The following is an 11,314-nucleotide window of genomic DNA, read 5'->3' as shown; positions in this document are numbered from 1 at the left end:
AGGATGGCCCGGAACGGCTTTCCATTCACTTTCACTTCCACCTTTGGCGCTCCAACCGGCAGGTTGCGGTGCACAATGCAGCCTGCCAGCCAGGTCCGTGCGGGGACTTCAGTTGGCATGGGCTCATCCCGCTGGGAGGGAGCCGCCGGCCTGCGTACTGGTTGCGGGGGGCCCTCCGGTGCGCACCGCTCCTGGACCACCTGTCCAGCCGATGGAGCCCCCTCCAGCAGCCAGTGCTGCGCGAGTCGTGTGAGTTCGGCGGCCTGGGCACGGGCCGGCAGACGGGGCTTATACTCCCACTCATGGAAGTGCTGGGTGGCACAGATAGGGGATAACTCAGGTGGGCTAGGATTTCCTTCTTGACCTCCTTATATTGATCGGCGGGCGGGGGCGGCGGGAAGAGTGAAGTAGGCGCGCTGCCCCCCGCCCGTCAGCAGGGGAGCCAGCACCCATGCCCAGTCATCCTGATGCCACCCTTCCAAGGTGGCCGTCGCTTCGAACATTTGTAAGAAGGCTTCTACGTCTTCATGAGGGGTCAACTTGGGTAGCAGCTTTGTGGCTTGCACTTGGGGGTCCGGCAGCGGAACGCGTTGAGCGGAGGCGGCACACAGTGCCGCGAGTCCCTGCTCCGTCTCTCCTTGACGGGTGGCGAGGTGAAGAAGATCGCTTGTCGGTGATTCTTCACTGATTCGCCTGCATTCTCCACCAGTGTAACGGGGTGAAGAATCACACGACAAGAAATCTCAATCAATACCCCGGAAGGTGGATTTATTGGGGTGAGGGGTGCTCGTGAGAAAGGTCCAGGTAGGTGCTCCGGTTCCGTGAGTGCTCTCTTCCGTCTTCCCAGTGCAGAGGGTCCGTGCAGTGCTCCTGTGGGGCTGGTCAGTCACACGCTGCTTTCTTTGGGGAAAATGAGATGGCGAGTTAGTGCTCAGTCTAGGAATCTCCTAGATGGCAGGGCTTGCGTGGCTTATGTAGCCGCCGCCTGATGAGGTGCAGCTGTGACCGATCAGCCTGTGATGATGATGGCCAGGTGCTCCTCGCTTGTTTCCAGGGCGACGCTGATGAAGCTTCGGGACGCTCGTCACAATATATATATATATTTATGAACCTGAAACTAACAGGTGACCACTTTATATTGCTATTTGTTTGTTAGTTTTTCTAAAGTATATTTATATAGAAAAAAGTCAGTTTCCTTTCTGAAAATCTAGACTGTCTTACTGTGTGTTCACAATGGTGAAAACACTGTTTGGCTAAGGTTTACAAGGTAGGAAAGATATATTTTCTAACACTAACAAGACTGCAATTCTTTAACACACTATATGCAATAAACACCCACCAGCTGCTCTGAACAACAGACACAAGTTTGACCACCACTAAAGTCTGGTCTTGTTTATCTAGATAATCAGAAGTTCCCAGAAAGGAATATTTCATGGCATCTGAGTTTCATATGTGGACAATGATATAAAAGAGCTGTAGACAGTTTATTCTATATGGAAAAACGCTTAAAACGAAACTGTGCGTGTTGCGTTCATTCTGGGCTCACCTGCTTGCCTGTATAGTTATGTAGGCTATATTTTAATAATGACGAGCATTGAGGTTGGTCTTTATCTTCTTAGTCCATTATGCCACATTATGCCACATTTTGCGGTGTGGGAGGAAAATACTATATACATATTCATTATATTAATAAACTGTATATTGAATTTGATATTTTAATAGCATCTTAAAGTTAATGCATTAAGCCATGTTAAGTGTTTGTTTTTCTACAGGAGGAAAACGCTTAGCGAAAGACTTTGCGCATTGCATTCATATTCTGCTGTTCTGTGGCCACGAATTTGCGGGTCTTGTCTTTTTCTCCTACAGATGGCTTGTAGGACCCTGTACGTTACGGTACTAAATTAGTTTTAATCGTTTAATCACCACCACAGCGTCTTATCTCCATTGGCAACACGCACGATTTGTGTCGATTGCAAGTGACGTCGCAGGTATCGGAGAGTGCAAGTGGCGATTGCAAGTGACTTCGTAATTTAGTTTCTTTTGTCTTGTCTTCACCACCTGGCTACTGTTGTAAAATGTTGAGAGATTCAAACTAAAAGAATAAATAAATAGAACAAAATAAAAAAAATAAAGACTGCAAGTGACGTTGCTAGCGGAAGTGCAAGTGTCTGAGAGTACAAGTGCAAGGCTGCAGCCAGACCCTTTTGAACTAATATCACGTAATTTACGTCTCTATGATGACTGGTTGATATCAGAAGGGAAGCTAGCCTCCATTACGAGGTTTCTTTTCTCAACACTGCTCAGCGCTGAAAGTGAACACTCGATGGTGATTGGCTAATTTTTTTTACCAACGGAGGCACGAGAGCTCAGCCCTCTCCCCCGGCCTCCCCCGACCCTTCTATATCACCTAGCGGTTGTAATTAAATCAGCAGATTTGGCACATTTCGCGATAGAAAAGCGGCGCTTTCATGTTATGGTATTACAACTGTGAATTACAAACAAAAAATACACATTATGAGACATGAACTGAAATGAACTGTGAATTTTATTAACATTAAATCGTCCTCCTCCCATTTTTCACCTCAAAATTATGGGGAAGCTGTGCCTCCCCTGTCTCCCCCGACTCCCCCACAGCGTATATAAACATATAGTTTGTCTTCATGATGATGCCATGTACACTTTTGGGTGTTTCATTTTTATGAAAGCTTCAAGTGCAGTTAATTATTTGTACGTGCATACAGACGATGGCGGTGTTGACCACTACCGTGTGTGTATCCTGTCGCAAAATGCGGCGAAAAGTCCTACACGACGGTAATAATGTGATTAAGGTGTTTACAAGTCTATACTGCACTTCAGTAATTGGTTGTTGGGGTTTCTTGCAAGTTTCCTGCTTTTTTAAATAATGTATTCAGCTTTGCTTTTAAATAAAAAAGTGGTTATTGTTGTTATTAATTCTAGCAGACACTGAGCTTAGTGGCAGATGGTTAAATATCCCAGTAAGATATCGCTTTAATAACATTTGTCACACCTGGTAACGTTAGTTGTTTATTCTGAGAGTTTCATGAATTTTTTTTTCCTTCTATAGCTGTACACAGCAGATGTGACAGGGCATTTGTTGATTCAGTGTAATCCCTTGTAGCCACTAATGTTTAGCTAACAGCAACAGATAAGACCACAAATCTGAGCTTCTGACATAATCTTTCACGTCTCTGTGTACTTGAGAATGCCTGAATGACTCTTGTTGTCTTATCTATGTTAGTATCTGCTTGAAGTTTATTTGTTCTATTTGACAGCAGATTTTGATGACAATCAAGTACAAGCTAAAATCTAGAAGCCACAAAAACACCAGTGTTGTTTTCTGCAGACATGCGTCCTCTGTTCTGCGCCGAGGCGAACTCAGACTCGTGTGCAGAAAGTAAGTCATGAGCCGTGGCGTCCCCGCTAGGTTTCTAGGATCTAGGTGCCCTCGGAAGTTGAGTTACAAGTAGGCTATTAGTAATACGCAGGGGCGGTTCTGGGGGGGGCAGTGCCCCCATGTCAACAAGCTTGGTCCCCCCTCTGGCCCCCCTAAATTGTGAATTGTATCACACCAAACAATTTTGGGTTCAATGCGCAGTTTGTCCTGTGGGTGGCGGTATTGGAAAAAAGTAAAACATCACCAGCTGCTAAATTCAAATCTGCTGTTCGCCAGACATATTTTTACAGTGCTGCGCATTATAACCAATCACACACGATTCTGTTGAGCTTATGAATGCAATGACCAATCAGAGGCATTCAGATGAGTCATCGCTGAAACGCCAGTGTTTTTTTCAGTGCTCGAGCTCGCTGACTGAATTATGCTCTCTGGCGAATTTTCTCATCAGAAACAACAAATTGCAGATGTGCATACAAATGCAAGTAAGATATTCATTTCACAGTGTCAACAGCTTCAGTGATTATAACGGGAGTTTTTGAACTTAAGTTTTTGAGAGTGCTTGAACTCTGGCTAGACTGAAGTCAATGATAGTGTTTTTCGATAATGTAAAAATTGTGAAAAAAAATTGTGAAAGTGTTATAATTAGTAACTTATAATGTTTTTATTAAATTCACATTAAATACAAAGTCAAGTCGTATTAAAAATATTTTATGGCATGACACCCATATCTGGTACTTAAAGGAGACATATTATGCCCCTTTTTACAATATGTAATATAAGTCTCTGGTGTCCCCAGAATGTGTCTGAAGTTTCAGCTCAAAATACTCCACAGATCATTTATTATATAATTTTGAAAATGCATATTTTGAGTGGAAGCAGAAACACTCTGTTTTTCGGACCTGTTTCTTTAAATGCAAATGAGCTGCTGCTCCCCGCCTCCTTTTCCAGAATAGAGCTGCACCATTACAGCTCGAACCTGCTAAAAACATGTTTTGGTTATCATGTTTATCGCACTGAAATCATGTGTTTTAAACCATATGAGTTTAAACTGATATACGGTTTTCTGAGTGCTCACATCCAAAGCACATGGACAGAAAGCGGCCACCAGACAGCATGTGAGTACTAAACTAAATTCTCATTCACACACACGTTTACGTTAAAAACACACACGAGTTACAAAAACAGTCGGTAATGTCTGTGAAGGTAAACTGCTGGGAAATAAATCGCATGTTTATTTTAGATCTGTGTGTCAGCAGCAATATACAGTAAATCAATAAATCCACTGCTCTGTTGTCTCCTCTGAGGCTTGGGACTCTAAATAGTGTTCTGTGCTCGTCTGTGCAGCCAAAGACAGAACAGTTAGCATGTTTTGCTCAAACTTTCGCCATGGCATTAGAACTGGTACACCATTGTCGCTTGCGAAATCAAAATGACGGCGCCGTGGGTGGAAACTTACAGATTAAGGGGCGTGATATTAAAATGAGATCCCTTTGCCACGTCACCAAGGGAGTGAAATCAGACGAGCTCGTTTTCTCAGACACTTGCAGAAAAAGGCTTACCTAAACAAAGTTACTGGGTTAATCTTTTTCACCTTTCCTTGGTTGGTAGATGCACTTTAAACCTGTAAAAGCCAGATTTTTATGATATGTCACCTTTAAGTAAAAAGACAAGGTTTTTATGCATAGTTAATAGATTACACTATATGCTACTTTGCCCATCGCCCATTAGCCTATGGATCAACTAACATAATCTATAAAGGTGCAAAATGCATTTACTTACACACATATTTGAGAATTGAGATATTTTATGATATAGTTAACACGTTTGGGAATATTTAGAATAAAAAGGAAAAAATGAAACATAAGCCTATATCAGTAATAAAGTGCCATCGTGGCTACTGTGTGTCACATGACGAGCATGACGAGGCCTCCCCCACCTTCACTCATGCCCCCACAAAAATAATGAGTGCATGACTCCCCTGACACTACAATACAAAATTATTTGTCAGATAAATGAAATATGATGAAACACTCATTTTGAGTTTAAATTGTTATAGCTTACTTCTAGAGATTGCAGTGATATATATGACATGGTGAAAAATGACTGAATGAATAATACTGAAAGTAGGTTCAAATTAATTTTAAAAGTGCGCCCCCTAAAAAAGTGCAAAGTGCAAGTGGCCCCCTGTGTTCTAGAACCGCCATTGGTAATACGTAATGGTGACAACGGTGCTTGAAATTTCTTTTGGCTTTGACAATTGCAAAATTCCATCCTGTGAATGTCAACAATCCACCACATCGATTACAGAAAATTACTGTGATTAGGATCAAAATTGTCAGCAAAGGAAACGTTGGTACATCCCCTTCATAATGAGTGCAGGGAGATAAGCACGCTCTGCCAAAACTGATGTCTGATAAGACACGCAGGTGTTACTGGCTCTGCATATTGTTTTTGCAAATAAAAAAACAAACATACATACAAACACACAAACACACACACACACACACACACACACACATTGTAGGGTATACCTGAACCACACACACACACACACACACCAATTATGCTGAAAAATTAGTGTTGAATAAAAATCTTTCAAAATCAATTTTTTTGTCATAATCCTTGATTATGTTACATATCACCCCGGAGGATATCATAATGTTACATCTTACTCCAGGCCAGGGTATGCAATAACTAACCCGGTCTATGAAATGAATTGTAACATTTCACTCCTCGTGATTGAAACAAACATTTTCTGTTTGTGCTGCAAAGATAACAGGTACGCTATTTAATAGCAGACACTTGTAACTAGTTTGAATCACATTTTGAAGGCACTGACTTACAAGAACTCCAAGATACAGACAGAAATGTCAAACAGGTTACAACCATCCCCGGTCTCCCCCTAATAATTATTAATATAAATATTTCAAAAATAACTTTGTCGTGTCTTTGGTTTTATCAATTAATTAAAAAAAAAAAGTAGATCTGAATTAAAAGGTTTATCAGAAAATAAGTAACTAACTAACTAACTGAATATATAAGTAACTAAAATAGTTGACATTTGGTTAAAAAGTTGATCTCCCGAGAGGCACTATACTTTTCACAAGACACCAGTTTAGATTTGTAGTTAAAGTTTGGGACATTTTGTAATGCAGCAAACCAGGGGAAGTGAAACAGACAATGAAGTGTGTTCTACACCACTGTGGTATTTTCACTATATTTTAGAGTTCCATCTTTCGGCGTATGACCCTAATAGCAGTCAAAAAAAAATTTCAAGATTACAGATGGATTTCACAGTTTTGGAGAAATCCACTGACCATGCGCACTGAAGACATGATCTCATCTGAATGATGCATCTGAACCACTGAAAGTGCAGAGAGATGCTGTATCAGACATAGGCTATCATCACGTCAGCGCATGACGGCCGCTACTCCTGAAAAAAGCACAGGCTCTGTTACATGTCCTTAGGGGGGTGCAACTGGTGCGTCAGCTAAGGACGGCCCTGGTTACATAATAATAATAATAAAAAGCATACTAAAATTAGAATGAAACATAACTCGCACATGCTGTTTTCTCTCCCATAAGACCTTTAGTTCCGCTGAAATCTTCACCCCCACAGGCCACTTCCTCTGATAAAACTGATTAAGGACATCTACAGCTCTTCCCGTATAGACTTTATTTTCTGACGCATGTGCTGCTGTATGGTGTGGTTTCCATTTGAAGTAAAAAAAATGACACTTTTTTTTTTTTTTTAAACCTATACAAAAGACATTATTCTGTAACCTAATAATGCAATTTTTTTAATTGCCCATATTCCCCTTAATTTCTTATATGGCATTTACAGTGTCATTGTATTTTATTATTTTATAGTATTATTTAATTAAATTTTTCAATATAAGTGCATGGTTTAACAAGTATGCAAAAAGTAGTAAATAATTAAAAATTTTAAAAAAGACTATTTGTCCCTTTATATCATGTCACTTGTTTTATAAATTAGAAAAAAAAACTTTCCATCTACAGCTTTCCTTGGTCATAGTTCAGAAGATGATTTTCATATGTGCATAAAGGTGATTTCCTCATATTGGCAAAATCATTAAATATTTTTCAACCAGATAAATGGATCGTTCACCCACAAATTAGTGTGTGATTATGTAAACAAACCCTTTAAGTATACAAATCACTAGTGTTAGATTATTTATTGTTCATCTGAATGATCTGTATAAAATGGAAATGGAAAATGGAAATGGAATAAAGTCTGATCAACAATGCTTGTTTTGAGATGCCTTCTGCACCATCTTTGATAAGAAAGTGTCACTGGATTTGCAAACATCACTTGAGTTATGAAATATAATAAAGAACAAAAGTCGAGAACAAGAACAAAAGACAAACTAAATCATAAAAAGACTGGTTTTATCAATTCATTAAAAAAAATAATAGAACTTTAGTTTTTGAGAATTTCACAACAACCATTACTTGAGTTGTGAAATAAAACAAGGAACAAAAGTAAAGTTGCCTTGTATGACTAATAATGTCAAGATGTTGATAAATAGCATCAGCTTTTCCGGGAGAAGAAACATTTGCTCTTTCAATATGAGCTCTCATTCCATGCAACTTAAAGTTTTCAGAAAACTCAAGAACATCAGATGTTGGTGGATTAGATCTCTACTATCAGTGAGTCAAATGTTGGGTATGTGGTTTCTTTGCTAAGGTGGAGTGAAACCGCAAATACAGCAGACACATTAGGTGGTTTCTAGAAGGGAACATTGATTTTTGAGGAATGCATCTTTCACAAATGAGGACGTTGCCTGCAGCACGAATGCTTCTAAAGGTCAGGTCTGCTCTTGCTTGTCATAAGTTCATACACTTACGCAGAGGAACAACACAAGCAAGTCAAATAAAAGTCAAAGACTGATATGGGTACATAAATATGGCATTTTATTTTCATAACATGAGATACAGCATACACAAGCAAAGACATATTTAAATGAGCAAAGAACATGCAGCTAAATAAAACAAAAAATGGCAAAAAATTGCCTACTCAGTATTGCCGACTCCCTTTTTAAACTCTAAACAGTCTCAATACAAACTAACAGAGGCACCAAAAGTTCCACAACTTTACATATTTTTGGCAATTACCTTTGAGAACTTTGAGAAATGATGTCAAGTTACACTGGTGATGATTGCATTCTTTAGGACATTTTATAAGTTAGCACTTATAATAAAATGGAAAAATACACCAAAGGGTGCATACTCTTCTACCTTAGTGGTAGTTCTGCTTAACAAATATCCGTTACGGCACACGGTGCCAACACATTCAACATACTGGTTACCGCAAATCATGCAGAACCACAAATAATAACACTTTAAACACACAAAAAAATATGTTTTTCCACAAATAAATCAGAAAATTTAATTTCATTCCATGATCAAATATGAACTCATTTTTTGTAAAAACAATGAAAAAAAAATTAAACTCTTGAGAACCACAACAAGATGGAAAAAACCCTGTTGGTTAATACAACCAGTAGTGAATTCACCATAGTTAGAGGTCAAATAACAGTATTAAAAATACAACAAAAATAAAAACTTCTGAATAGCTTGTATTGAGTCAAAGAGTAAACATCTACTAAACTATGATTTGTATTTTTAAAACTGTGTAGACATTAATATGTCTATTTTTAAATCTTATTTCAAAACGTGTCCTGATTAGGAATGGCACATTTTTTATAGTCAAGTCAATTTTTTGTCCTTGCTAAAAGCAAAACGGCATATGACTTGACAAAAACAGCCAATCAGAACATCAAATTTTACGTGAAGCGGAACGGTGGACCAATGAGATTTCACTGTGGGCGGAGCTACACCGCATTATGCGAAAGACTCCAACAAAAAACATTTTTCTGTCCTCGCTGAAAGAAATACGCTGCATGATGCAACAAAAACAGTCAATCAGAACATATCTGATATGAAGCGGGACTCTGGACCAATGAGATTTCACTGTGGGCAGAGCTACACCTCATTACATGACTACACAACTAAATAGTAATTTTCTGGCCTCACTGAAAACCAAAACGATGCATGACAAAAAAAGCGGGATTGTAGACCGATGACATTTCACTGTGGGCCGAGTTACACTGAATTACGCCACTGACTCCAATGAAATCACTTCTTGTGGTTGTGGCTGAGAACTTATTGTAACACCTTTGGTGCCAGAATCTTAGTCTTATCGCCTAGTCCTTCAACTAAAATAAATTAAAAAGCCCCATCCTGAGACTGAAGGGTCAAAATCTCTGCGGCCAGTCTTTGTGGGTCCAGGAGATACGGGAACCTGTCCATGGCTCTGTCCACCAAACGGGCATTGAAAATTGCAAGTAATTTCTTCCTCACTTGCTCCCGTTCGGACCACTGAGGATTGTGATTGGAAGGCGACCAGTGTCCAAGTCCTCTCTCTGGCTGCATGGAATTGTGGGATGCTGGAGGATAGCCACTATAATGGTCAGACCAGTAGCCCTGCTGGGGAGGAGGCCCTCTGCTGTGTGGAAATGAATACTGGGACATGTTAACAGGTGGGTAAACTGAACCTCCTCCATAGGAGTGATACTGGGGTTGAGCATAACTTGGGTTTGGTGAGCTGGGCAGGCCCATGCTATGGTGCTGACCGGCTCCATTGGTGCTTAAGGATTGGTAGGAACAGCAACTGCAAGGTTGGCTATTGGCCAGAACGTAGCGATGCCGCCCACTGTTGGATGGTTTGGACTTCCTGTGGTCGCAGTAGCGATCACAACGGGAAGATTCAGGAGAATGGCATTCGTAGGAACCCAAGCCAGAATCCAAACACTCCTGAGATCCATTGTGAAAGGAATCTAGTCTTGTTGGCGAATGATGTTGTTCTTTTTTCGAAGGAAACTTTCTTTGAGTTGGCTGGGGGGCTGCTTTAATGACAAGGACATTTTCACTGGCGTAACTCTTCTTGAGAGATCCAGCATCCAGGGAGAGTTTCTGTTCCATTACTTCCTCCAGAGACGGACTCTGACTGGAAACCGGTTGAGGTTTGTGCGGCGTGGATGAAATTTTGGCTTTGTCTCGGAGCTCATCGGCCAGGGCACGCTGGGATTGCTTGGTTCGCTCTGGATGATGGAACTTGCACTTGATTCCATAAGTGCACTTCTTTCCTGCATTTGAAAACAGCAGATTTTAATTATTGTTCACATAGAATGAGCTATCCTTGTGTGGTCAGGAAAGAGATGGTATATACTACCATTCAAAGTTTGGGTGTATAGGATTTAAAAGTTTCACTGTCAATCAAAAGTGACAGTAAAGAAATGTATAATGTTACAAAAGAGTTATTTTTCAAATAAATGTATGTATCTTGGTTTTCATAAAAATATTAAGTAGCACAACTGTATTAAATATTGATAATATTAAGAAATATATCCTTAGAAGCAAATCAGCATATTAGAATGATTTCTGAAGGATCATGTGACACACTGAAGACTGGAGTAATGATGCTGAAAATTCAGCCTTGCATTACAGGAATAAATTACTTTTAAATTATATTAACAAAGCACAAAGTCTTACCGACCCAACATTTTTGAAGGCCAGTGTATATTGCTTATCAATAGGGATGCACGATATATCGGCCACCATATCGGTATCGGCCCATATCGGCTCATTTTTTCTGTTATCGGTATCGGCCTGATACAATTCCTTGTATCTAGATTCTCTTTTATATGGGCCATGCCAAATAAAAAAAAATGTTATGCGACTCCCTGATAATTACACCAACATGTGACTGCAAGACCACATGAACTCACTAGTAAACGTGCAATGTCAATCATTCAAGAAAAATAAATAAATACATTTTATATATATATATATATATATATATATATATATATATAT

At 39.7% G+C, this 11,314-nt stretch overlaps 1 protein-coding gene across 1 annotated transcript in view; it reads right to left on the bottom strand.

Annotated features, from left to right (window-relative positions):
* Nucleotides 1-8,333: 8,333 nt before the first annotated feature.
* LOC107559706 (ribonuclease ZC3H12A) overlaps nucleotides 8,334-11,314 on the bottom strand; it is a 9,241-nt gene continuing 6,260 nt past the window's right edge. Inside the window, exon 5 of the mRNA XM_016243609.1 lies at nucleotides 8,334-10,584. Coding sequence (XP_016099095.1) covers nucleotides 9,665-10,584 — 920 coding nt within the window. The 3' untranslated portion in view covers nucleotides 8,334-9,664. The remainder of the gene's footprint in view (nucleotides 10,585-11,314) is intronic.

The sequence above is a fragment of the Sinocyclocheilus grahami genome, unplaced genomic scaffold (genome assembly GCF_001515645.1).
Source record: "Sinocyclocheilus grahami isolate Dianchi unplaced genomic scaffold, SAMN03320097.WGS_v1.1 scaffold695.1, whole genome shotgun sequence".
In the NCBI taxonomy this organism is placed as follows: Eukaryota; Metazoa; Chordata; class Actinopteri; order Cypriniformes; family Cyprinidae; genus Sinocyclocheilus; species Sinocyclocheilus grahami.
Note: the sequence above shows the minus strand (reverse complement) of the source record. Positions and strands in the feature narration are given on the sequence as shown.